The sequence below is a fragment of the Macaca thibetana genome, chromosome 1 (genome assembly GCF_024542745.1).
Source record: "Macaca thibetana thibetana isolate TM-01 chromosome 1, ASM2454274v1, whole genome shotgun sequence".
Lineage (NCBI taxonomy): Eukaryota > Metazoa > Chordata > Mammalia > Primates > Cercopithecidae > Macaca > Macaca thibetana.
This window is the reverse complement of record NC_065578.1, coordinates 31657963-31685792: the sequence shown is the minus strand read 5'-3', so window position 1 is coordinate 31685792 and position 27830 is coordinate 31657963. Positions and strand designations below refer to the sequence as shown.

At 48.0% G+C, this 27830-nt stretch overlaps 2 protein-coding genes and 1 long non-coding RNA gene across 7 annotated transcripts in view; 2 read left to right on the top strand and 1 right to left on the bottom strand.

The window, feature by feature from the left end:
- The first annotated feature begins 874 nt into the window (after nt 1–874).
- On the top strand, nt 875–24770 carry SYNC (syncoilin, intermediate filament protein). Of its 4 annotated transcripts, XM_050795275.1 has the most exons (5): nt 875–1046; nt 8471–9650; nt 20491–20615; nt 20779–20855; nt 23003–24770. In XM_050795275.1, the coding sequence occupies exons 1-5, from the start codon at nt 994–996 to the stop codon at nt 23011–23013; spliced, it is 1446 nt and encodes a 481-aa protein (XP_050651232.1). In that variant the 5' UTR covers nt 875–993; the 3' UTR covers nt 23014–24770. The 4 variants fall into 4 exon arrangements, with proteins under 4 accessions (XP_050651232.1, XP_050651235.1, XP_050651222.1 ...); XM_050795278.1 differs by lacking the exon at nt 20779–20855; XM_050795265.1 differs by lacking the exon at nt 23003–24770 and having other exon boundaries at nt 20779–21191.
- The window catches only part of RBBP4 (RB binding protein 4, chromatin remodeling factor), a 418599-nt gene continuing 414983 nt past the window's right edge, over nt 24215–27830 (bottom strand). For both annotated transcript variants that reach the window (XM_050795703.1, XM_050795694.1), the window contains one exon: nt 24215–25214. In XM_050795703.1, coding sequence (XP_050651660.1) covers nt 25149–25214 — 66 coding nt within the window. In that variant the 3' untranslated portion in view covers nt 24215–25148. The remainder of the gene's footprint in view (nt 25215–27830) is intronic.
- LOC126958546 (uncharacterized) overlaps nt 25208–27830 on the top strand; it is a 100444-nt gene continuing 97821 nt past the window's right edge. Inside the window, exon 1 of the long non-coding RNA XR_007727216.1 lies at nt 25208–26307. This is a non-coding gene — a long non-coding RNA (uncharacterized LOC126958546). The remainder of the gene's footprint in view (nt 26308–27830) is intronic.

The window sequence follows — 27830 nt, the reverse complement described above, 5'->3', positions numbered from 1 at the left end:
TTGTTGTGGTGCAGGCATTCTTCTGCGATTGAGTCAAAGACCTCCCCAGACAGGGTGGCTAAGTGGAAAAAGGAATCCAAGGAAGAACGCCTGAAGCTCAGGTCTGGGAAGGGGCCCAGCAGCTTCTCTCTTGGGGAGAAAGACGGCAGTGCTGGTTTGACCCTGACACTAGTGGGCTGAGGACGTGGGGGGAGGTATGTCTTGAAGTTGACAGAAGTGGGCTGAGTGGGGTGACAGGTGGAGCAGGGGAGAGACCCCAGGAAGCCTCAAAGGGTGGGGCAGAAAGGGGGGTTAAATATGGACTCAATGTGATAGGCGTAAACTCCTCCGCAGTTTTTTTTTTAAACTCCCCAGCCACCCAGCCCGTCCCCAGGCTCCAGGCTGTCCCCAAATGCGCGGGGTGCGGCCGTGAACTCTCCTCCCCGGCCGCGCCCTGCCCCGCCCTTCACGACAGCTGCGGGGGACAGCCCGGAGTGCCCTGAGGGTGGCTGCGGTCCTTCCCCTCCTGGGTGGGGACCAGAGGGCGCTGAGCGGCGGTGGACACCCCCAAACACTCGCGTGAGAGGGGTGCTGGGTCCCTTTGAGCAGCCCGCCCAACCCTGCCCCCACCCTCCCAGGCTGGACAGTGGAGGTGCTCCTTGGGGCTTCAGACCCTTCTCCCTCCCCCTGCAACGGGACCCCACGAAAGGAAGGGTGGGGAGAAGGTTCGGGAAGACCAGGGGGCTGGGAGGTTTGGAAAGGCCACTCCAGGCCCCAGTTCCCACTCCCGCCTCAGGCTGGTCCGGGAGGGGCAGAGTCTCCCCGCCCCCAGGTCCGCGCGGCCGCTCCCTCCTCCCCCGGCAGGAGCCCCGGCCAAGTGGGCGCGCCCGGCCAGGGGCCGGCCGGGATCCGGTGTCGGCTGCAGCTGGCAGTGCGGCGGGCACGGGCGCCGGAGCGAGGGGCCCGCGGGCCCGGCTATTAATAACGCGGCCGCCAGCCCGGGGTCGCGTAGCCATGGCCAGCCGGGAGCCCCGGCGCGGCGGGGACGGCGCCGCCCAGGCCGCGAGGTAGGACCGTGCCGGGCCCGCGTCGCCGCCCCCCTGGGGAGGGAGTGCTGCTGGACGGGTTCCCTTTCCCCCCGACCGCGGGCGTCTTTCGCCTGCCTAGGGGTAGTGGTCCAGCTGGGGTGGGGCACTGGAGCCGCCTCGTGAGGGGACATCGGGGAGTCGGGCCGGCCCGGGGTCCTGGCACCTCCGTTTGTCTGTGGCTTTTTATAATACCCCTCCCCCTCCCGGGGCTGCATGAGAGTTAACCCTTCCAGGCGAGTGGGCATCCACCGCTCAAGTGCCATTTGGCCAATAGCAGCCAAAGACACTTCTCGCTTGCCTTCATTCCTCCCTGCAAATGTCAGCTGGAGACGGAGGCCTCCCCTGCTGAATTGGCTGTGTGGAAGCCACTTGGTGCAAGGCTGGGCATCTGCCAGCAGCTTGAAGTTAAGAGTCTGTCAGGACTTGTTCTCTCCGGTCTGGCCTGGGATAGATGGGGGAAGGGTCCAGGGGCCCTCCCCACTATCCCTGCTGGCAGGGCACCGCTGATTAGTGGGGAAAGGGACCTGTGGCTGAGGGGTTTGGGGTGAGAGGCGAGTATTTCTGTCCCAGGTCATACTGTGGCTCTGAGACTTCCCAGTGTACCAAGAGGTGAGGGTGCAAATACACACCTCCCGACACCCCTTCACTGTCACACAGGGGCAAAAAGCTGAGCGGTCTTACACACACACACTCACCCATACTGCTGTCCACACCTACAGCTACACAGTCAGACACAGGACTCTTGCCTGCACAGTGTCACATGCACTCCCAGCCACATCCCTGAACAGGGTTGGAGAGCTCTGTGGTCCTCTGGGGACAGGGACAGAGTGGCAGAGGCAGGCTGCCCAGGGCCCAAGGAAGCTGGACGTCAGGGGCCCCAGCTAAGCTGGCTTCCTCTCCTCTGAGCCTCCTGTCATCTGCTTCTTTCCCTCCTCTCTCTGTTTAAAAGAGGCGGCTGCGTGAGGGCAGCACCCAGCAGAGGCCTGGCACCATGGGTGGGGTGGCGGAAGCAATACGAGGTGTGCTAGCAGCACAGCTTGGAGGTCAGGAGGCCTGGGTGCTACTTCCAGCTTTGCCATTCGACCTTGGGCAGATTTCCTCCTTGGAGTTCATCTGGTTTCTGCCTGTCTGCCGTTACAGAGCCCCACCCTAGGATATAGAGCAGAATGAGAACTCTGCTTGTCCTTAGGAAACTCACTATCAGGGAGACAGACACATGCACTTCTGTAACTGGAGCAATAAGTGTGAAGATGTGCTGCATACAGAGTATCCTGAGAACACAGATGGGGTTGTCTGGGAGATACTTTATGGAAGAGATTAAGTTTGAGCAGGGCTTGAAGGATGAGTACAAATTTGTTAGGTAGATAGAAGTATATTGTGGGCTGGGCGCCGTGGTTCACACCTGTAATCCCAGCACTTTGGGAGGCCAAGGTGGGCAGATCACCTGAGATCAGGAGTTCAAGACCAGCCCGGCCAACATAGTGAAACCCCGGTTCTACTAAAAATACAAAAAATTAGCCAGGCGTGGTGGCATGTGCCTGTAATCCCAGCTACTTGGGAAGCTGAGGCAGGAGAATTGCTTGAACCCAGGAGTCAGAGGATATATCGTGACTGCTGTGTGCCAGGCTCTATTATATGTGCTGTAGTTATCTCTTTTGAACCTCACGCCTATCCTAGGAGGGTGGTAAATACCGCAGGCCTTCTCCAGCCTCCACCACTTACAACAGTTGTGGAACCTCGTGTGAGTTATTTACTCTGTGCATTGGCTTCCTCATCTATTAAATGGGGATAATAGATGAGGATTCTTTTTTTCTTTTTTCTTTTGAGATAGTCTTGCTCTTGTTGCTCAGGCTGGAGGGCAATGGCGCAATCTCAGTTCACTGCAACCTCTGCCTCCCGCGTTCAAGCGATCCTCCTGCTTCAGCCTCCCGAGTAGCTGGGATTACAGGCACGCGCCACCATGCCCAGCTAATTTTTTTGTATTTTTAGTAGAGACGGAGTTTCACCATGTTGGCCAGGCTGGTCTCAAACTTCTTTTTTTTTTTTTTTTTTGAGACGGAGTCTCGCTCTGTCGCCCAGGCTGGAGTGCAGTGGCGCAATCTCGGCTCACTGCAAGCTCCGCCTCCCGGGTTCACGCCATTCTCCTGCCTCAGCCTCCCAAGTAGCTGGGACTACAGGCGCCCACAACCGCGCCCGGCTAATTTTTTGTATTTTTAGTAGAGACGGGGTTTCACCGTGGTCTCGATCTCCTGACCTTGTGATCCGCCCGCCTCGGCCTCCCAAAGTGCTGGGATTACAGGCGTGAGCCACCGCGCCCGGCCCCATGGTCTCAAACTTCTGACCTCAGGTGATCCACCTGCCTTGGCCTCCCAAAGTCCTGGGATTACAGGCGTGAGCCACCACTCCCAGCCAATAGATGATGAGGATTCTATAAATGAGTGTTCATGTAAAATGCCTAGAATAATCTTGAACACAGTGAAGTCATTCCAAGGTGGGCGGCTCGGCAGGAGAATGATGAAAGGGCCGTCTGCTGGGAAAGCAGGGACTACTGAATATCAGAGTGGGTTTGGCTGACTGAGCAGGTGCATCCTTCCTGGCCCTGGCTCTAGGAGCTCTGCCTTCCCAGGTAGTACAGGGTTGTTCTCTCTTTAGGTGGTTTTGAGAAGCTGCATTTCTCAGCTGGACACTGTGGGCTAAAAGTAGGAGGTGTAAAAAGTTAATGCATGCTCTGGGATGTCAAGCATTGGGTGGGTTGCAGGAATAATGTGAGAGGCGGCTAACAAAGGTATGTTTGGGGCCAGGCGCGGTGGCTCATGCCTGTAATCCCAGCACTTTGGGAGGCTGAGGCGGGCGGATCACGAGGTCAGGAGTTTGAGACCAGCCTGGCCAAGATAGTGAAACCCTGTCTCTACTAAAAATACAAAAAATTAGCCAGGCATGGTGGTGGGCACCTGTAATCCCAGCTACTCGGGAGGCTGAGGCAGAGAATTTCTTGAACCTGGGAGGCGGAGGTTGCAGTGAGCCGAGATTGTGCCACTGCACTCCAGCCTGGGCACCAGAGCGAGACTGTCTCAGAAAAAGAAAAAAAAAAATCGGTATGTTTGGGCCACATCTTTAAGGACCTTGAAACCATGCCTAGCAGTTTGGGTATTTACTGGTGAAGTGGAGCAATAGTTAACTCTGTGTTGTAGCAAGTTAACTGTGGTAGTGTAGAGAATAGATTGGGGTGAGGAGAGGAGGAAGTCCTTTTAGAAGACCAGGACAGAAGTGCCAGTGAGACATGATGACTTGGAGTAGGGCCCTGATAGTGGGATGCAGAAGAGGGGGATGGAGACTGTAGTCTTTCTAAGATAGAAAGGTTACTTTTTGGCCAGGTGTGGTGACTCATGCCTGTAATCCCAGCACTTTGGGAGGCCGAGGCAGGTGGATCATGAGGTCAGGAGATTGAGACTATCCTGGCCAACATGGTGAAACCCTGTCTCTACTAAATATACAAAAATCATCCGGGCGTGGTGGTGTGCACCTATAGTCCCAGCTACTCAGGAGGCTGAGGCAGGAGAATCACTTGAACCCAGGAGGCGGAGGTTGCAGTGAGCTGAGATCACGCCACTGCACTCTAGCCTGGGCGACAGAGTGAGACTCCATCTCAAAAAGAAAAAGAAAAGAAAGGACACTTCTTAGTGAACTGGCTATACAGGGGAGGGAAAGAGCTGTTTGAAGATTTCTTGCCTATGGCCGGATGTGGTGGCTCATGCCTATAATCCCAGCACTTTGGGAGGTCTAGGTGGGAGGATCGCTTAAGCTCAGGAGTTTGAGACCAGCCTGAGCAATATAGTGAGAATTCATCTCTACAAAAAGTTAAAAAATTAGCAGGTGTGGTGCTACATGCCTGTAGTCCTAGCTACCCAGGAGGGAGACAGGAGGATGGCTTGAGCCAGGGAGGTTGAGGCTGCAGTGAGCTATGATCACGCCACTGTACTCAGGCCTGGGCGACAGAAGGAGACTCCATCTAAAAAAACAAACAAACAAACAAACAAAAGCAGAGACAGGAAAGACCAAAGCCATTTGCATTTGTGCGGCAAAGCAGCAAGAGAGCACTCCCCACTGGGAACTGACTGAGCTGGCAGCTGGGTCAAAGAGCTCAGATGTCGGAATGATAGAATCTGACTTCAAGAGCCTTTGACAGGCTAGAAGGGTGGGCCAGTTCTAACAAGATGAACTTTTACAGAAACAAGAAATGTTGCTTACAAGCACTTGGTATGAAAAACTTTTTTTTTTTGAGACATAGTCTCGCTCTTTCGCCTAGGCTGGAGTGCACTGGTGCGATCTTGGCTCACTGCAAGCTCCTCCGCCTCCTGGGTTCATACCATTCTTCTGCCTCAGCCTCCCCAGTAGCTGGGACTACAGGCGACTGCCACCGTGCCCAGCTAATTTTTTTTTTTTTTTTTTTTGTATTTTTAGTAGAGACAGGGTTTCATCGTGTTAGCCAAGCTGGTCTCGATTTCCTGACCTTGTGATCCACCTGCCTCAGCCTCCCAAAGTGCTGGGATTACCGGCGTGAGCCACTGTGCCCGACCTGCTTTTTTTTGTTGAGATGGAGTCCTGGCCTGTCGCCCAGGCTGTGGTGTGATCTTGGCTCACTGCAACCTCTAACTCCCATGTTCAAGCCATTCTTGTGCCTCAGCCTCCTGAGTAGCTGAGATTACAGGCATGCACCACCATGCCCTGTTAAGTTTTATATTTTTAGTAGAGACAGGGTTTCACCATGTTGGCCAGGCTGGTCTCGAACTCCCGAGCTCAGGTGATCCACCCGTCTTGGCCTCCCAAAGTGCTGGGATAACAGGTGTGAGCCACCTTGCCTGGCCTTGGAGCACTGCTTTTGATACCCATCCCAATTTCTAGCTCTTGGGGAACTTAAGAATAAAGGTAAATTAAAAAAAAAAATCCTCAAGAGAGTGACAGTCTGAAAGGTGTCACTTGTGTCACAAGGATATGACACAAATGAAGAGGGCGCTGGAAACCTGGACATGTTTGGAATAACAAAGATAAGCTGTTTTTTGTTTTTTGGTTGTTTTTTAGACAGGGTCTCTGTTGCCCAGACTGGAGTGCAGAGAAGTGCAATCACGGCTTACCACAGCCTCAACCTCCCAAGCTCAGGTGATTCTCCCACCACAGCCTCCCGAGTATCTGGGACAACAGGTGTGCGCCATCATGCCCAGCTAATTTTTTGTATTTTTTTGTAGAGATTGGGTTTCGCCATGTTTGTTGCCCACGCTGGCCTCAAACTCCTGGACTCAAGAGGTCTTGGCCTCCCAAAGTGCTGGGATTATAGATATGAGCCACTGCACTTGACCATGGTTATTTTTTATTTTATTTATTTTTTGAGATGGAGTCTTGCTCTGTCGCCCAGGCTGGAGTGCAGTGGTGCGATCTCGGCTCACTGCAAGCTCGGCCTCCCAGGTTCACGCCATTCTCCTGCCTCAGCCTCCGGAGTAGCTGGGACTACAGGCGCCCGCCACTACGCCTGGCTAATTTTTTGTATTTTTTAGTAGAGATGGGGTTTCACTGTGTTAGCCAGGATGGTCTCGATCTCCTGACCTCGTGATCCACCCGCCTCGGCCTCCCAGAGTGCTGGGATTACAGTTGTAAGCCACTGCGCCTGGCCTTTTTTTTTTTTGAGACGGAGTTTTGCTCTTGTTGCTCAGGCTGGAGTGCAATGGTATAATCTGGTCTCACTGCAAACTCCGCCTCCCAGGTTCAAGAGATTCTCCTGCCTCAGCCTCCCGAGTATCTGGGATTACAGACATGCACCACCACGCCCGGCTAATTTTGCATTTTTAGTAGAGATGGGATTTCTCCATGTTGGTCAGGCTGGTCTTGAACTCCCAACCTCAGGTGATCCACCTGCTTTGGCCTCCCAGAGTGCTGAGATTACAGGTGTGAGCCACCTCACCTGGCTGACCATGGTTATCTTTAAGTGTTTAGATAACTTACATAGAAAAGAAGGTTGAAATATCTGATCCTAGAAGGAAGTATCAGGTAAATCCAGCGGCTAAAAGTTATAAGGAAGGGCTGGCTATGGTGGCTCAATGCCTGTAATCCCAACACTTTGGGAGGCTGAAGAAGGCGGATCACTTGAGGTCAGGAGTTTGAGACCAGCCTGGCCAACATGGTAAAACCCCATCTCTACTAAAAATACAAAAATTAGCTGAGTGTGGTGGCACATGTCTGTAGTCCCAGCTACTTGGGAGGCGGAGGCTGAAATGGCACCACTGCACTCCAGCCTGGGTGGCGGAGCAAGTCTCCCTCTGAAACAAAAAAAAGTTAAAACGAAGGTTTTTTTTTTTTTTTTTTTTTTTTTTGAGACGGAGTCTCGCTCTGTCGCCCAGGCTGGAGTGCAGTGGCTGGATCTTGGCTCACTGCAAGCTCCGCCTCCCGGGTTTACGCCATTCTCCTGCCTCAGCCTCCCGTGTAGCTGGGACTACAGGCGCCCGCTACCTCGCCCGGCTAGTTTTTTGTATTTTTTAGTAGAGACGGGGTTTCACTGTGTTAGCCAGGATGGTCTTGATCTCCTGACCTCGTGATCCGCCCGTCTCGGCCTCCCAAAGTGCTGGGATTACAGGCTTGAGCCACCGCGCCCGGCCGAAGGTTTTAATCTCAACATTATAATTTTATTAGAACTGGGTTGGGCGCGGTGGCTCACGCCTATAATCCCAGCACTTTAGGAGGCCAAGGCGGGCAGATCACGAGGTCAGGAGTTTGAAACCAGCCTGACTAACATGGTGAAACCCCATCTGCACTAAAAATACAAAAATTAACCGGGCATGGTGGTGTGCACCTGTAATCCCAGCTACTCAGGAGGCTGAGGCAGGAGAATCACTTGAACCTGGGAGGCAGAAGTTGCAGTGAGCCAAGATCGCACCACCGCACTCCAGCCTGGAGACAGAGCAAGACTCCGTCCCCCACCAAAAAAAAAAAAAAAAAAAATTGGTGTGGTGGTGCTACTTGGGAGGCTGAGGCAAGAGAATCGCATGAACCAGGGGGCAGAGGTTGCAGTGAGCCAAGATTGCACCACTGCCCTCCAGCCTTGGCAACAGAGTGGGACTCCATCTCAAAGAAAAAAAAATTTATTATAATTGTGGAACAAACAGCGGTGCCTCAGGTATCTGAAGTCCTTGGAGCTGCATAAGCAGAGACCATATGGTGATGTCACTGGGAGGCTGGCAGGGGATCTACACAGTGGTTGGGTGTGTGGAGGGGTGGATTGACAGACTGGAGGGAGCAGACGAGTGGCTGCTGACATCTAAGAACCTGGGGTAGTCTAGGCCCGTGGCTGCTGGTTCCAGGATTGCACCATCCTGGGATTGTGGCTGCCCTTTCACTTTCAATCATTTCTTTTGCAGGAAAATAAGAGCAGAAGCCAATTATCCTCTTCCAGAGAACTCTGACTCCCTAAATGAGGCAGAAGCCTTGAACCCAGAAGTTACTCTATCTTCAGAGGGGTACTTAAACCTCGAAGACATTCTCTACCTGGAGGACACAGGGGACCTTGATGAGACACTCTATGTGCGAGAGACTGAGAAGCCAGAGGAGGCCCTGTATATTGAAGAGGCCATGCAGCCAGATGAGGCTCTGCGTGGGGAGGAGCCTGGGAATCCAGAGGAGACAGTGAGTGTGGAGGAAACCATGGAGCCAGATTGGATGCAGTTTGTGGAGGGGCCCGTGGAGCCAGGAAAGCCCACAAACCCAGAGCAGGTTGTTCATGAGGGAGACACAGTCACAAGGGTGGAGAAATCTCACCCTGAGGAGAGCCTCAGAGCCGAGCCGAGCCCCAGCATGGAGGAGAACCTGAGCATAGAGGACCTGGAATTGCTAGAAGGGCGTTTCCAGCAGTGTGTCCAAGCTGTGGCCCAGCTGGAAGAGGAGAGGGATCAGCTCATCCATGAGCTTGTATTGCTCCGGGAACCAGCCCTGCAGGAGGTACAGCAGGTCCATCAGGACATCCTGGCTGCCTACAAGCTCCATGCCCAAGCAGAGCTGGAGAGAGATGGCCTAAGGGAGGAGATCCGGCTGGTCAAGCAGAAGCTTTTCAAGGTGACGAAGGAATGTGTGGCCTACCAATACCAACTGGAGTGCCGCCAGCAGGACGTGGCTCAGTTTGCCGATTTCCGGGAAGTGCTGACTACGAGGGCAACCCAACTCTCAGAGGAACTGGCCCAGCTCCGGGATGCCTATCAGAAGCAGAAGGAGCAGTTGCGGCAACAACTAGAAGCCCCTCCAAGCCAGAGGGATGGGCACTTTCTCCAGGAAAGCCGGCGACTCTCTGCCCAGTTTGAAAATCTCATGGCAGAGAGCCGCCAGGGCCTGGAGGAGGAGTATGAGCCTCAGCTCCTGCGGCTCCTAGAGAGGAAAGAAGCTGGGACCAAAGCTCTGCAGAAAACCCAGGCTGAGATCCAGGAGATGAAGGAGGCTCTGAGACCCCTGCAAGCAGAGGCCCGGCAGCTCCACCTGCAAAACAGGAACCTGGAGGACCAGATCGCACTTGTGAGGCAAAAACGAGATGAAGAGGTTCAGCAATACAGGGTAGGCCCATTGGACATGAAAGGAACTGACGTCTTTTAACCTGGGGAAAGAGCGGCCAGAGTCCAAGGTCTTTGGGGCTGAAGGATAGTGTCACATGTAGGAGCAAAAATTTTGTTCTTTGGGGCCATGCAATTCTTTTCTCCATTCTTCATTCATTCGGGCCCATGCTAGGGACTAAACGTTATCTGCACTCTGGGTTTTTTGTTTTTTGTTTTTTGTTTTGAGAGTCTCAGTCTTACTCTGTCTCCCAGGCTGGAGTGCAGTGGCGCGATCTCAGCTCACTACAAGTTCTGCCTCCCGGGTTCATGCCATTCTCCTGCCTCAGCCCCCTGAGTAGCTGGGACTACAGGCGCCCGCCACCACGCCCGGCTATTTTTTTGTATTTTTAGTAGAGACAGGGTTTCACCGTGTTAGCCAGATGGTCTTGATCTCCTGATCTCGTGATCCACCCGCCTCAGCCTCCCAAAGTGCTGGGATTACAGGCGTGAGCCACTGTGCCCGGCCGGCACTCTGTGTTTTTTTGTGACAGGGTCTTGCTGTCACTTAGGCTGATGCAGTGGCATGATCACAGCTCACTGCAGCTTCGACCTCTCAGGTTCAAGCGATCCTCCCACCTCACCCTCTTGAGTAGCTGGGACTTCAGTCGTGCACCACCATGCCCAGCTAATTTTTTCTTTTTTGAGACAGGTGCAGTCTTGGGGGCTCACTGCAGCCTCAACCTCCTGGGCTCAAGCGATCCTCCTGCCTTAGCGCCCCCAAGCAGCTGGGACTACAAGTGTGTGCCACCACACCTGGCTAATTTTTTGTAGAGACAGGGTTTCACCATGTGCCCCAGGCTGGGTTTGAACTCCTGAGCTCAAGCTATCCGCCTGCCTTGGCCTCCCAAAGAGCTAGGATTATAGGTGTGAGCCACTGCGGCCAGCTAATTTTTGTATTTTTTGTAGACAGGGTTTTGCTATGTTGCCCAGGCTGGTCTTGAAATTATGGGCTCAAGTACTTTTAATGGCAAAAGCTGCAATTAATTTTGCACCAACCTTAATAGAATCCTCTAATCTTCATTTTCCTTTTATGTGCATTTGTCCCCATCTCTCTTGCATTCAAGTTATTTCTGATTAAGTGTGAGCCAGTTCTAATCCCTTTTTAGAACAGAGTGGGATATAAATACTAAGTGAATAAACAATTACGTAGTCCCTCCTAGACTGTGGACTTTCAGAAGGTAGGGAATACATTTTGCTTGTCGTTCTATTACTCTGTGCTACTCAAGGCTCAGAGCACATGTGCTGCGGGGCACTAATGAGAAGACTGTAGTGTGGTGCTCTAAGCAGTGTTTTAATCTTTTGGAACACTGATTCCTTTGGATAAACTTAAAAATCTATGTCCTCCCACAGATTTTGATATGCCCGTAAAGGAACAAGTTTCCCTGTTGAAATGGCTGCATTCACTTCACTGAAGATTTTGTCAAGCTTTCTGTAGTTTGTATTATGAAAACAGTCTGGCCGGGAGCACATGCCTGTAATCCCAGCACTTTGGTTGGGAGGCTGAGGTGGGTGGATCACAAGGTCAGTAGTTTGAGACAAGCATAGCCAATATGGTGAAACCCCATCTCTACTAAAAATACAAAAATTAGGGGGGCATGGTGGCACGTGCCAGCTACTTGGGAGGCTGAGGCAGGAGAATCGCTTGAATCCGGGAGATGGAGGTTGCAATGAGTTGAGATTGCGCCACTGCATTCCAGCCTGGGTAACAAAGTGAGACTCTGTCTCAAAAAAAAAAAAAAAAAAAAAAGAAAAGAAAAATGAAAACACTGTGGTTTTTGGGGTCATAATACTGAATGTTTTTTATTTTATTCATTTATTTATTTTTGAGATGGAGGCTTGCTCTTTCACCTAGGCTGGAGTGCACTGGAGCAATCTCAGCTCACTGCAAACTCCGCCTTCTGGGTTCAAGTAATTCTCTTGTTTCAGCCTCCTGAGTTGCTGGGACTACAGGTACCTGCCACTGCGCCCTGCTAATTTTTTGTATGTTAGTAGAGATGGGGTTTCACCACGTTACCCAGGGTGGTCTCAAACTCCTGAGCTTAGACAGTCCACCCGCCTTGGCCTCCCAATTATTTTTACAGAGTCTTACTCTGTCACACAGGCTAGAGTGCAGTGGCACGATCTCAGATCACTGCAACCTCTGCCTCCTGGGTTCAAGCAATCCTCCTGCCTCAGCCTCCCAAGTCGCTGGGATTACAGGCCTGTGCCACCATGCCCGGCTAATTTGTGTATTTTAGTAGAGATGGGGTTTCACCATGTTGGTCAAGCTGGTCTCGAACTCCTGACCTCCAGTGATCCACTGGCCTTAGCCTCCCAAAGTGTTGGGATTACAGGGGTAAGCCACTGTGCCCGGCCGTAATACTGTTTTTAAACTCTTCATACTCCCCTGACCCCATTTTTAAAAAATTGTTCACAATCTAGTGAAAAGTCATTTATTTAGCATCAATACTATCCTTAATAGCCAGTACTCAGACAGAGTATTAATGTATTAATGAGATACAACATTAATAATTGTATCTCAGGGTAGAAAGTAACAGGCGATTTATGAGAGGTGCAGGTAAAATGGCTGTGGGATAGATGATGATGATGATTATTATTATTATTGTTTTCTGAGATGGTGTCTTGCACTCTCGCCCAGGCTGGAGTGCAGTGGCGCGATCTCGGCTCACTGCAACCTCCACCTCCTGGGTTCACACCATTCTCCTGCCTCAGCCTCCCGAATAGATGAGATTGCAGGTGCCTGACACCACGCCCGGCTAATTTTTTTTATTTTTAGCACCGTGTTAGCCAGGATGGTCTCAATCTCCTGACCTTGTGATCCGCCCATCTCGGCCTCCCAAAGTGCTGGGATTACAGGCGTGAGCCACCGCACCCAGCCAGGATAGATTATTTTTAGCCACTGGCTAAATCAGAGAACTCTTCATTAAAAAAGAGGTGAAATTTGAGCTAGGTATGAAAGTATAGGGACAATCTAGACCAGTGCTGCCCAACAGAAATATAATGCAAGTCACATAAATAATCATAAACTTTTTTTTTTTTTTTTTTTTTTTTTTTTTGAGACGGAGTCTTGCTCTGTCGCCGGGCTGGAGTGCAGTGGCCGGACCTCAGCTCACTGCAAGCTCCGCCTCCCGGGTTCCCGCCATTCTCCTGCCTCAGCCTCCCGAGTAGCTGGGACTACAGGCGCCCGCCACCTCGCCCGGCTAGTTTTTTGTATTTTTAGTAGAGACGGGGTTTCACCGTATTAGCCAGGATGGTCCTGACCTCGTGATCCGCCCGTCTCGGCCTCCCAAAGTGCTGGGATTACAGGCTTGAGCCACCGCGCCCGGCCTTTTTTTTTTTTTTTTGAGGCGGAGTCTCGCTCTGTCGCCCAGGCTGGAGTGCAGTGGCGCGATCTCGGCTCACTGCAAGCTCCGCCTCCCGGGTTCCCGCCATTCTCCTGCCTCAGCCTCCCGAGTAGCTGGGACTACAGGCGCCGCCACCACGCCCGGCTAATTTTTTTTTTTGTATTTTTAGTGGAGACGGGGTTTCATTGTGTTAGCCAGGATGGTCTCGATCTCCTGACCTCGTGATCCGCCCGTCTCGGCCTCCCAAAGTGCTGGGATTACAGGCTTGAGCCACCGCGCCCGGCCAATAATCATAAACTTTCTAATAGCCACATTAAAATACGCAAAGATTCAGCTGAGCTAAACCCGAGGGGAGCAGGGGAGAAAATACATAGGTAAAAAAAATTATAATGTATTTTATCAACATATCTGAAATATAATTAGTAACTTGGCTGCAGGTAAAAAACTTGTGTTTTGGACTTTATTCAGTAGACTGCTGCATCATTAAAGGGATTTAATCAGGGAAGTAACATGATTGCCTTACTACTTTTTTTTTTCTTTCCTGAGATGGAGTCTGCCTCTGTCACCCATACTGGAGTGCAGTGGCACGATCTCGGCTTGCTGCAACCTCTGCTTCCCAGGTTCAAGCGATTCTCCTGCCTCAGCCTCCCAAGTAGCTGGGATTACAGGCGCCTGCCACTATACCTGGCTAATTTTTTTTTTTTTTAAGTCAGAGTCTTGCTCTATCGCCTAGGCTGGAGTGCAATAATGCGATCTCGGCTCACTGCAACCTCCACCTTCTGGGTTTAAGCAATTCTCCTGCCTCAGTCTCCCGAGTAGCTGGGACTACAGGTGCACACTGCCATGCCCGGCTAATTTTGTGTATTTTTTTTTTTTTTTTTTTTTTTTTTTGAGAAGGAGTCTTGCTCTGTCACCCAGGCTGGAGTGCAGTGGTGTGATCTGGGCTCACTGCAACCCCTGCCTCCTGGGTTCAAGCGATTTTCCTGCCTCAGCCTCCTGAGTAGCTGGGACTACAGATGCATAACACCATGGCTGGCTAATTTTTTGTATTTTTAGTAGAGACGGGGTTTCACCATGTTAGCCAGGATGGTCTCAATCTCCTGACCTCATGATCCACCCACCTCGGCTTCCCAAAGTACTAGGATTATAGGTGTGAGCCACTGAGCCCGGCCAATTTTTTGTATTTTAGTAGAGACGGGGTTTCACCGTGTTGCCCAGGCTGGTCTTGAACTCCTGAGCTCAGGTAGTCTGCCCGCCTCAGCCTCCCAAAGTGCTGGGATTACAGGCATGAGTTACCGGGCCTGGTCCTAATTTTTATATTTTTGGTAGAGATGAGGTTTTACCACGTTAGCCAGCTGGTCTCAAACTCCTGACCTCAGGTGATCATCCTGGCTCGGCCTCCCAAAGTGCTGGGATTACAGGCTTGAGCCACTGCCTGCCTCTCTACTTTTTTTTTTTGGAGATGGAGTCTTGCTCTGTCACCCAGGCTAGAGTGCAGTGGCATGATCTTGGCTCACCGAAATCTCCGCCTCCCGGGTCAAGCGATTCTTCTGCCTCAGCCTTCTAACTGGGATTACAGGTGCCCGCCATCATGTCCCGCTAATTTTTGTATTTTTAGTAGAGATGGGGTTTCACCATCTTGGCCAGGTTGGTCTCCAACTCCTGACCTCGTGATCCACCCGCCTCGGCCTCCCAATGTGCTGGGATTACAAGAAGTACTGGTGCAGGATGTAAAGTGGGCTAGAGATACAGAGCAATGGAGAATAATTAGAAAGCTACTCTAAGGAAGAGGTTAAGATGGTTTCGATTTGATGATTTGTGCATCTTTCCAAGGATCGTTTTCCAAAGATAATCTTATAACACAAAGTTTTTAAAAAAATATTCAGAAGTCTGTCTATCTAATCTCTATCAAATGAATCTTTCTTTCTATTGATAGGAAGTCTTGGTCTTCCTGCCTCAGCCTCCCAAGTTGCTGAGATTACAGGTGTGAGCCACCTTGTCTGGCCTGAAACACTCTTGGTAGTATAATAGCTTCTCTTGTTGCTATACCATCATTAAAGTAGGAATCAAGGTCTGAAGGACCTAATTTTTCTTTCTGAAATGGCTTCCTAAACTGTTTGCTAAATTTCTATTTCATCAACTTACTTTTTGTTTGGTTTTCGAGACGGAGTCTCGCTCTGTTGCTAGGCTGGAGTGCAGTAGCATGATCTTGGCTCACTGCAACCTCTGCCTCCTGGGTTCAAGCGATTCTCCTGCCTCAGCCTCCCGAGTAGTTGGGACCGCAGGCTCACGCCACCACACCCAGCTAATTTTTGTATTTTCAGCAGAGATGGGTTTCACCATGTTGGCCAGGATGGTTTCGATCTCCTGACCTCGTGATCCACCCGCCTCAGCCTCCCAAAGTGCTGGGATTACAGGCATGAGCCACTGCGCCCAGACCATCAGCTTACTTAAGGGTGTCCCTTTAATCCTTAGGCTGTACTCCACTCTTAACGATGGCAAAGTTTGCCTCTGTCATCACCTTAATCATCAATTCATTCAAGTTTCTAAGTGCCTAACTACTCTGGACCAGGCAGTGAGCTAAGTGCTGGCAATACCAATTAGAAATAGTATGTGGCTGGGCGCAGTGGATCACGAGGTCAGGAGTTCAAGACCAGCCTGGCCAAGATGGTGAAATCCCATCTCTGCTAGAACTACAAAAAAAAATTAGCCAGGTGTGGTGGTAGGCGCCTGTAATACCAGCTACTCGGGAGGCTGAGGCAGAATAGCTTGAACCTGGGTGGCAGAGGTTGCAGTGAGCTGAGATTGTGCCACTGCACTCCAGCCTGGGTGACAGTCACTCACCTCATTTAAAAAAAAAAAAAAAAAAAAAAAAAGCTGGGCGCGGTGGCTCACGCGCCTGTAATCTCAGCACTTTGGGAGGCCAAGGCGGGCGGATCACAAGGTCAAGAGATTGAGACCATCCTGGCCAACATGGTGAAACCCCGTCTCTACTAAAAAATACAAAAATTAGCTGGGTGTGGTGGCAGGTGCCTGTATTCCCAGCTTCTTGGGAGGATGAGGCAGGAGAATCGCATGAACCTGGGAGGCAGAGGTTGTAGTGAGCTGAGATTGTGCCACTGTGCTCCAGCTGGGCAAGAGCAAGACTCCGTCTCAGAAAAGAAAAAAAAGAAATTGTGTGTGTGTGTGTGTGTTGGGGGGTGGGGGTAACGCTCCTGCCCTCAAAGAGTTTGTACTCCAGAGGCCAGGCTTGGTGGCCCATGCCTGTTATCCTAGCACTTTGGGAGGCAGAGGAGAGTGGATCATGAGGTCAGGAGATCGAGACCACCTGGCTAACTCGGTGAAACCCTGTCTAGCTAAAAATACAAAAAAAAATTAGGCGGCCGGGCGCGGTGGCTCAAGCCTGTAATCCCAGCACTTTGGGAGGCCGAGACGGGCGGATCACGAGGTCAGGAGTTTGAGACCATCCTGGCTAACACGGTGAAACCCCGTCTCTACTAAAAAATACAAAAAACTAGCCGGGCGAGGTGGTGGGCGCCTGTAGTCCCGGCTACTCGGGAGGCTGAGGCAGGAGAATGGCGTAAAAACCCGGGAGGCAGAGCTTGCAGTGAGCTGAGATCCGGCCACTGCACTCCACCCTGGGCGACACAGCGAGACTCCGTCTCAAAAAAAAAAAAAAAAAAAAAAAAATTAGCCAAGAGTGGTGGTGCATGCCTGTAATTCCAGCTACTCAGGGACTGAGGCAGGAGAATCGCTTGAACCCACGAGGTGGAGGTTGAGATCATGCCACTGCATTCCAGCCTGGGCCAGAGACTCTGTCTTAAAAAAAAAAAAAGAAGTTTGTACTCCAGAATGAGGCGTAACAGATAAAATGAATGTATTTCATAAAATCTAAGCAATGTTTTTTTTTTTTTTTTTTGAGACGGAGTCTCGCTCTGTCGCCCGGGCTGGAGTGCGGGGGCCTGATGTCAGCTCACTGCAACCTCCGGCTCCCAGGTTCAAGTGATTCTCCTGCCTCAGCCTCCCTAATAGCTGGGATTACAGGCACCCGCCACCATGCCTAGCTTATTTTTTGTGTTTTTAGTAGAGACTGGGTTTCACCATGTTGGCCAGGCTGGTCTCGAACTCCTGACCTCAGGTGATCTGCCTGCCTCGGCCTCCCAAAATGCTGGGATTACAGGAACGAGCCACCATGCCTGGCCAGTTTTATGTATTCTTTAGACCAGTGGTTTCCAAAACTAAAGTTTTCTCTAAAGCTATGTACCTTCTCCCCCAGAGAATTGTACGTAGAATGCCAATATATACACCAGGTAAAAGTGAGTTATTCTCTAACTGGAAAGTACCAAGGGCCCTCCAATTTGGCCATCTTTTGGGGTTGCACAGAAAAGTCTGAGAACCACTAAAAAGCCTATTACCTTGAGTATGAGCTCTAAGCCAACAGCAAATCCTAACTCTATCACTAAGTTGGAAACTTTGGACAAATTACTTAAGCTCTGTGGCTCAGCACCCTCACATGAAACATGAGATTAATAATACTCCCATATCCATAGGATTGCAAGGAATGAACTAGTAAGCCACTTTCCCACAATTCCATGACTATACATTGACTAGACCTCTTCTCCCCTTTAACTTACTCATCCTTTAAACCCGTTTCCCTTCTTCCTGGTTTCCCGACAGGTAACCCTCCTGTTTTCACAGCACCTGTTACTTCATACTATTGCTGTAGCAGTTTCACTTCTGAGTTGGGGAATGTATCCTGTCTGTCTTTGGCCTATGTAGAAAATTAAAATTGGGAATGCTGTCAATGCAAGTGCTGGGGCAACTGTAGACAGACATGTACTGGCCCTTGAGAAGTTAGTATGTAGGTTAGAAGGTGGCAAAACAAGGGACTGTTTGTCTAGGTGAAAGAAGTGGCAGGAACACAGGCAGAGATCTGAGTTGGTCAGGGTAGAGTAGTGCTATCACTGCAAGCCACAAATGTCATTTTAAATGTTCTGGTAGCTCTATTAAAAAAAAGAAACAGGTGAAATTAACTTCAATGCATTTTATTTAACCCAACACATATTTCAACATGTAATCAGTATCAAATATTGACGTATTTTACATTCCTTTTGTGTGCTGTCTTAGAAATCTGCTGTGTATTTTACACTTACATCACATCTGAATTGAGACTAGTCATATTTCAAATGAGTCATACGTGACTAGTGGCTTCGGTACTAGTAGTCCAGGGCTAGAGGAAAATGTTCATATGGAAGAGTAACAGAGGTTCAAGTTGGAGGTAGGGGTCAAACTAGAGGGGGTCTGAATGCCACTAAATAAAGTGGAAAGCCTTTGAAGGACTGGAAAGTTAATCTAGTGGTTAACACAGGATTAAGAGAGACCATCCTTAATGCCACTGTAGCGATCCTTTCTTCATTTCATTGAGGCTGCTGCACTCTGTCACAGCTTATCACTGGTGGTGCGGACTGCTTTTCCAAGCATGCACTTTTGTGCCTTAACAACAGGTCTGGTATGTAGTGAGGACTGAGAAATCAGGACAGCAGTATGCAGATGCTTCCCTCTTTAGACGACACACTCTTAGGCATGGCTGGGCACTAAAAAAGGTCCTTGGGCCGGGTGCGGTGGCTCAAGCCTGTAATCCCAGCACTTTGGGAGGCCGAGACGGGCAGATCACGAGGTCGGGAGATCGAGACCATCCTGGCTAACACGGTGAAACCCCGTCTGTACTAAAAAAAAATACAAAAAACTAGCCGGGCGAGGTGGTGGGCGCCTGTAGTCCCAGCTACCCGGGAGGCTGAGGCAGGAGAATGGCGTAAACCCGGCAGGCGGAGCTTGCAGTGAGCTGAGATCCGGCCACTGCACTCCAGCCTGGGCGACAGAGCGAGACTCTGTCTCAAAAAAAAAAAAAAAAAAAAAAAAAAGGTCCTTGGACAATGTTGGTGAAAGCTGAGATACAGCCAGAGTATCAAACAGTGCAGGCTGATGTGCCACAGGTATGATGTCAAGTATGACTCAGAGGACAAATTTTCTAGATCCTTTTCATAATAGCATTTACCCCAACTGGACTCCTTAGTATTCTTTAAAATGAGGTAAAGTTACTCTCCCTTTAAAAGATACCAACTTCACCCATTCCTCTCTTCCCGACTCCCTCCCGCCTCCTTAAGGATCCATGCCAGCTAGCAGGTCAACTAGAGACTGACTTGCTGACATCTTCCTTACCTTATTCCTCAGGTATATATCCTAGGCAGGGACAATTTACAGAATGCATCCCAACCTGGTTTTGTAAGAATAAGAAAATTATCTGAGGGCTCCCAAGGGTCTCCTGTGCATAGCATCTTCATCTTCCAACTTAGAACTACTAAAGAAATTCAGTCTTTTTGTGTAATGAAAAAAGGATGAGCTGGACACAGTGGCTCACACCTGTGATCCCAGCACTTTGGGAGACCAAGGTGGGGGGATTACTTGAGCCCAGGAACAAGACCAGCCTGGGCAACATAGCGAGACCCTGACTCTATAAAAAAAAAAGAAAAAGAAGAAAAAAGGATGCAGGAAATTAGCAACTAGGATAGCCAACACCCTCACTAAAGCATCAATTTCCACATGATGTTAAGGTAAGTACCAAGTAGAAGTATCTCTGACTTTAAGGAGCTTTGGACACAAAAACTTTTCCTTAAACAAGCCATTTATTTTCTAAACATGGACTTCCACTAGTTGTGTAACTCTCCTAGAATTCTAGCCAATATTTAATAATTGTTGCCATACTTTAAGTAGTATATATATATATATATATTTTTTTTTGAGACGGAGTCTCGCTCTGTCGCCCAGGCTTGGAGTGCGGTGGCCGGATCTCAGCTCACTGCAAGCTCCGCCTCCCGGGTTCACGCCATTCTCCTGCCTCAGCCTCCCGAGTAGCTGGGACTACAGGCGCCCGCCACCTCGCCCGGCTAGTTTTTTGTATTTTTTTAGTAGAGACGGGGTTTCACCATGTTAGCCAGGATAGTCTCGATCTCCTGACCTCGTGATCCGCCCGTCTCTGCCTCCCAAAGTGCTGGGATTACAGGCTTGAGCCACCGCGCCCGGCCAAGTAGTATATTATTAAAAACTACCAGTTATCTTAAACTTGCACATGGAGGGAGAAGTATATGAAACTCTCAGTTCACTAACTAGACCAAAATCCTCCTCAATGACACTAAGGTTGTAATACTAAAAAGTCCCCATCACCCTCCCAGGAGTCTATTAAGCTGTGGTTAACAGACAAGATTCCTTTTAGGTCACCATTTTCACTTTTTTTTCCAAGACCAACCTCTCTGAACCTCTGTTTCGTAACCTATCATATAAATGCTGCTCAATACTGCTACGAAGATTAAACAATGAACAAAAAAGTGTTTTATTTAGAGTGGACAACGTCAGGTTTTTATTGTTTGGCTCATTAGAAATGTTCTTGGCCATCTCATGCAGGAACAGCTGGAGGAAATGGAAGAACGCCAAAGGCAGTTAAGAAGTGGGGTGCAAGTCCAGCAACAGAAGAACAAAGAGATGGAACAGCTAAGGCTCAGTCTTGCTGAAGAGCTCTCTACTTATAAGTCAGTTTCCGCTGCTACACAAATCTCATCTAACACTGGCTGAGGGGATGGTGGAAGGGCTTAGGGAAAATTTTAATTTAGAGTCAAAAACAAGGATTTGGGAAATGATTTTCAAATTGTGCTTATCCACAAACACATGGAAAATGGCTCTCTTCTTTTAAAGGGCTATGCTACCCAAGAGCCTGGAACAGGCTGATGCTCCCACTTCTCAGGCAGGTGGAATGGAAACACAGTCTCAAGGTGATCTTTGTGGAGAGAAGAGTGGTGTTTGCATTGTTACTGCTTTCCTAACAGTACTAATTAATGTCTTAAAAACAACAGGCCGGGCGGGGTGGCTCATGCCTGTAATCCTAGGACTTTGGGAGGCCGAGGTGGGCAGATCATGAGGTCAGGAGTTAAAGACCAGCCTGGCCAAAATGGTGAAACCCCATCTCTACTAAAATACAAAACTTAGCTGGGCATAGTGGGCATAATCCCAGCTACTCAGGAGGCCAAGGCAGGAGAATTGTTTGAACCGGGAGGCAGAGGTTGCAGTGAGTCAAGATCACAATACTGCACTCCAGCCTGGACAACAGAGTGAGATTCTGTCTCAAAAAACAAAACAAAACAAACCCCCCCCCCCCAAAAAAAAAAACAACAAAAAAACCCTTAAGTGTGTGCCTAATGACAAGGGGATAACAAAAACCTCCAAAATGCCTGGGTCAGGCATTCAGAGTTCATTTGGAATGTTTCAGTTTCTAGTAGGACTCAAAATATGCCCTGATTATCACCACGAATTCTGTGGCATCTAGGCTTTGGGCATCTTGTTTCCTCACCCTACCCTACCCACCTGCTATTCTCAGTTTTCCTTACAATAGCAGGGAAGGCAGTTGTGCTATCAAAAATAATAAACATATCTATCCATTAATTTCCTTATTTAATATTCAAAGGCTGTGGTTTTGGGTAGAAGCAGAGGTGTTCATATTACACAGACTTACCTTTTTTTTTCTTTTTTTTGAGACGGAGTCTTGCTCTATTGCCAGGCTGGATTCAGTGGTGTGACCTCTGCCTCCCGAGTTCAAGTGATTCCCCTACCTCAGCCTCCCAAGTAGCTGGGATTACAGGCACGCACCACCACGCCTGGCTAATTTTTTGTATTTTAGTAGAGACGGGGTTTCACCATGTTGGCCAAGATGGTCTCGATCTCCTGACCTCGTGATGCACTCGCCTCGGCCTCCTAAAGTGCTAGATTATAGGTGTAAGCCACCGTGCCTGGCCCACACAGACTTACTTTTAGACACTGACAAAACTGAAGGCATCTTTCTGACCAATCACCTATTCAGGATCCCTCCCCAAATGTTTTACTAGTATATTCTCATAAAAGTTCTAGAGTCCCTTAAAGAAACTAAGGATAAAAGTCCGTGTCAAGTTGTATATTATACAGATGCCTATATATTTTATTTATTTCCTAAACTTACATCAAATTCACAAGTAACCTTTTTTTTTTTTTTTGAGACAGAGTCTTGCTCCACCCAAGCTGGATAGAGTGCAGTGGCTCGGTCTTGGTCTCGGTTCACTATAACCTCCACCTCCTGAGTAGCTGGGACTAGAGGTGTGTGCCACCACGGCCGGCTAATTTTTGTATTTTTAGTAGAGACGGGGTTTCACCATCTTGGCCAGGCTGGTCTTGAACTCCTGACCCCGTGATCCACCTGCCTCAGCCTCTCAAAGTGCTGGGATAACAGGCATGAACCACTGTGCCTGGCCCACAAGTAACTATTGTTGCTTTTTCTAATTTTCTAGGATATTATTATTTTTTAAAATTTTTAGTAGAGATGGGGGGTCTTGCTATGTTGCCCAGGCTGGAGTAGTGGCACGATCTTGGCTCACTGCAACTCTGTCTCTTGGGTTCAAGCAATACTCCTGCCTCAGCCTGCTAAGCAGCTGGGATTACAGGCATGAGCCACCACACCCAGTCTTGAGGATTTTCTTAAACTGTGTTTGAATCCACATGACTGATAATATGCCTAATGTTTGTGAAATTATAACCTTGCAATTGAAGTCAATGATCTGCTAGCTATCTTTGTGTGGATCAGATTAAAAGTACAATCTGGAAAAGACAATGACTAATCCAAAGAAATGAAACTAAAGAATTTCAGGCATTGTAATTATACCTGTGGAAGTTAACGTACCAGAGAAAAACGTTTAAGTATCCCTCCCATCACCACCACATAGGTTACCATTCACTCTATTTCACAAACAGGAGGCATCCAAATATTTGCTAGGGGAAAGTCATCCCTGATCATTCATAAATCACACTGTAACAACCTCTCCTCAACAAAGCCTGCAGTAACTAAACCTCAGAAGTTCATTGTTACAAACTTTTTCTTTTTCTTTCAACCTTACAGGGGCTGTTTAGAAATATATGGCCAAATCTGTAACCCAGAAACAGCAAAAAACTTCTTAGCAAAGGATCACTAAGTACCCTCTGGACGTTCTCTTCCGAACAGACAAGAGTGCCAGGAACTTGGCAAGCATTTCATCCTGTGGAAGTTGCAAATACTGGCTGACCTGCTTAAAAAGATTGTAGAGTTTGCTGGAGGCAGAACACCAGTCAACTCTTTGCTGGATTCTATTTCATCTGCTGTTGATACTGATCTTAACACACCACGGAAAGGAAAAATGAGCCTCCTATCTTCCAGCAGCAACCCTCACACATGCACTGAGTAAAGGATGAACGTATGGACGCATCTTGGAGTATTTTAAAGAATGTATCTTGCTTTGTGTTGACCCAAACCAAAAACATTTTTGAGGGGCACATGTGGGGTCTAAAAAATAGCCAATTTCCATTACATGGATTTACAATTTCCATTCTTTTGTGCCATGAGTGTTAGAATTTAAATGAATACTTTTACAAAGTTTACTTTTTGCTAAAGGATATGCTGACCCATATTGTCTACTCTTAAAATTGTGTCAAGTTAATTTTCATTATACTCTAAAACAACTAGACTTGAAGAAAAGAAACCAATCGAGATTTGAATCTAATGGTTAACGCTATTCAGATTTTCCCAAGGATCTTACCTCATCAAAGTGGTTTTGGGTCAGAATGATCTACTCAGTTAAAAAACAACAACAAAAAACTAAGTGGAAAAAAACAGGCATTTTATCTGGTCATTGCATCTGGTGATAAGAGGCTTTCAAAGCTTATTATTTCTAACCTCTAAGTAAAGGCCCCAGTGAAAAACATACTGGGGAGACAAAACCTCTTTCTGAGAAAAGGTTCAAGCACCTTTTCCAAATTTAAATTTTGCCTTAAATTCTCTCTACCACACTGCCTTTGACACTCTTGAAAGTCCATGTAGTTCTCTAGAGATCGACTTCAAAGAAACGTTACCTTATCAAAGACTAATCTGTGCCACCTCTGATTCAGTGTTTTATGTCTTTCACTTTCCCTGTCAAGGAGTAAAGCTCTTTTCTACAGCTCTGGGACTATTATATTTAATTCTGCTCTTGATAGTCAAAGACCACGGAAAACAACTGTCATCTGAAGGACTCTTCTAGAAGCCAGAGACTGGTGTTTGATGGATGTTTTATACTAAATAAAACCCATCAGCATGGGGTTATGTAGAAAAGCAATTTATTCCATTTTAAGCACTTACACAGTTAGTCATGGAGAGTAACAGGCCTGCTGGTGAAACAGGTCACCCAAAATGGAGATGGCATCAAACTAGTGGTCAAGGACTAACTCCTAAAAAAAAGTAACTCTTATCAAGGATTAATTTAATTTTTAAAACAAATACAAGTTATTGATTCACTCTTCTCAACTTGACAGTCTGCATGTGGTGTAACTGTCAGGTAAAAACATACATCTTTACAACTTGGTGGTCCCAAGTTAAAAAAAACAACAACAACAAAAAACACACCATTTCACAGACAGGAAAGAAACAACATGAAAACAGCTGAAGAAATACACTAACGAGCAAAAATATATGAATATATGGGGAAAGAGGAACATGTAGTTTTGACTTAACTGAGGAAACCAAGAGGAAACTGGTCTACATATGAAAATGTGCATCCTGGAAAGTCAGGTGTCAAGATTTTCGAGTAGGAATCTATATGACTTGAATCTCCCCTATTTCCTGAATAAAAGTGACATCTTTCAGTATTTATACTTCATGGCTCAGACACCTACCTCATTTGGCTCTATTCCTTACTCACTCTAGCTTTTACTTAAATGAGTCTGAAAAACTTGGGGATATATAGCATAAGAAGAAAAATAATCACACATAATATTCCCCCTTCTGTAGCTACTTTAGACCTGGGTTACTAGAAAATTCCTGAAGAAAATTTCAACGTTAAGTTTGTGGCTTTGCTGAATCAAGCCCCCCCATTAATATTTAGAAAACACCCACTGTTTGGGCTAATAGCATTATTGGTGGTACCTATTATATAGAGGGATAGCTGAACAAAGTCTGTCTCAAAACCAGTGTTAAATCACTCTCAGGGTTGAGAAGAAAAAAGGGGAGTCTAAAATCACAAGAAGTAAAGACATATCTAGGACCCTTGTCCTTCTGGATCCACGCTTCCTTCAGGGTCTTCATCATTATAAATGTTCTCTGCCTGCCCAAAAACAAGAAAAAGAATTTAGTAAACATGAAGACTTCTTCTAAAACTCAAGGTTTCAACAACAGATTAAGCCAGGAAACCAGACAGTAAATACTTTATAGGTTTTGGGCCACACAGTCTGTGTTATAACTATTCAACTCTGTTGGATGAAAGCATCCGGAGACAACCTATAATGGGTAATGAAGTATTAATTAGCATGACCATGTTCCAGTAAAAACAGGCAGGTGGTCCACAGGCCCCTGATTAGGACATTCCCACAAAACTAAAGTGTGGATACTATTTGTCTTGATAGCCAACATTCTTGAGTTCTTTAACTAGGCATTATTATTTTTCTTTCCTTTTGAGATGGAGTCTTGCTCTGTCTCCCAGGCTGGAGTGCAGTGGCACCATCTCGGCTCCCTGCAACCTCCGCCTCCCAGGTTCAAGCAATTCTCTTGCCTCAGTTTCCCGAGTAGCTTGGATTACAGGCGCATGCCACTATGCCTGGCTAATTTTTTTATTTTTAGTAGAGATGGGGTTTCACCATGTTGGCCAGACTGGTCTCGAATTCCTGATCTCAGGTGATCTGCCTGCCTCGGCTTCCCAAAGTTCTAGGATTACAGGCGTGAGCCACTGTGCCTGGCCTAACCAGACATTATTAATAGCCCAAAAGTAAAACAATCCAAATATTCATCAACTAATAACATGGATACATGATATATCCAATCCATATGATGGAATATTATTTGGCAATAAAAAAGCCAGTGAGGCCAGGTGCAGTGGCTTATGCCTGCAATCCCAGCACTTGGGAAGCCAAGGCAGATGGATTACTTGAGGTCATGAGTTCGAGATCAGCCTGACCAACATGGCGAAACTGCATCTCTACTACAAATACAAAAATCAGCCAGGTGTGGGGGTGCACACCTGTGGTCCCAGCTACTTGGGAGGCTGAGGCATGAGAATTGATTGAACCTGGGAGGTGGTGGTTGTAGTGAGCCAAGATTGTACCACTGCACTCCAGCCTGGGTGGCAAAGCGGGACTGTGTGCCAAAAGAAAAAAAAAATTCACATACTTTATGATTTTATTTATATAAGGTGTCCAGGCCAGGTGTGGTGGCTCACGCCTGTAATCCCCGCACTTTGGGAGGTCAAGGTGGGCGTATCATCTGAGGTCAGTTCAAGACCAACCTGGTTAACATGGTGAAATCTCCGTCTCCACTAAAAATATAAAAATTAGCCAGGTGTGGTGACAGGCGCCTGTAATCCCAGCTATTTGGGAAGCTAAGGCATCAGGCAGGAGAATTGCTTGAACACAGGAGGTGGAGGTTGCAGTGAGCCGAGATCACTGCACTGCAGCCTGGGACTGAGACTTCATCTAAAAAAAAGGTGTCCAAACCAGGCAAATCCATAGCTTCTTGGCTGCCTAGGGCTGGGGGACTATGAGTGTGGGGAAAAGAGACATCAGACTGTTACTGTGTCTATATAGAAAGAAGTAGACATAAGAGACTCCATGTATTTGAGATGCTGTTGATCTGTGACCCTACCCCCAACCTTGTCCTTGCAAGAGACATGTGCTGTGGAGACTCAAGTTTTAATGGATTTTGGGCTTTGCAGGGTGTGCTTTGTTAAACAAGTGCCTGAAGGCATTATGCTAGAGAAAAGTCATCACCACTCTCTTAATCTCAAGTACCCAGGGACACGTACACTGCCAAAAGGTCACAGGGACCTTTGCCTAGGAAAGCTAGGTATTGTCCAAGGCTTTTCCCCATGTGACAGTCTGAAATATGGCCTCGTGGGAAGGGAAAGACCTGATCGTCCCCCAGCCTGACACCCGTGAAGGGTCTGTGCTGAAGAGGACTAGTATAAGAGGAAAGAAGGCCTCTTGGCAGTTCAGATAGAGAAAAGCATCTGTCTCCTGCCCGTCCCTGGGCAATGGAACATCTTAGTAAACCCAATTGCATGTTGTTTACTGAGAAAGGAGAAAACTGCCTTGGGGCTGAAGGTGGGATGTGCAAGCGGCAATGCTGCTCTTTATGCACTAAAAAGGTTTATGGAGATGTTTGCATATGCATATCAAGGCACAGCACTTTTCCTTAAACTTATTCATGTCACAGAGATCTTTATTCATATGTCTTACTGCTGACCTTCTCCCTCCGATGATCCCATTATCCTGCCACTTCCCTTTTTCTAAGATGGTAAAGATCAATAAATACTGAGGGAACTCAGAACGGTGCCAGCGTGGGTCCTCTGTATGCTGGGCAACGGTCCCCTGGGCCCACTTTTTCTTTCTCTATACTTTGTCTCTGTCTCATTTCTTTTCTCAAGTCTCTTGGTTCCACCTAACGAGAAACGCCCACAGGTGTGGAGGGGCAGGCCACCCCTTCAATTAGAAAAATAGGAAATGATGGGTACAGGGTTTCTTTTTCAGATGAGGAAAATGTTCTCAAATTGACTGTGGTTGATGGTTGCACAACTGTATATACACTGAAGACTGAACTGCACTTAAAACTTCCAAAATAACATGTTCCGAATCTTTATATATTTAAGAGAAAACTTGTTCTTGTATAGAATAAACTCTACTTCTACTGCTTGACAGAATACCTGTGTCCAATGGCATAATCTTAAAATACA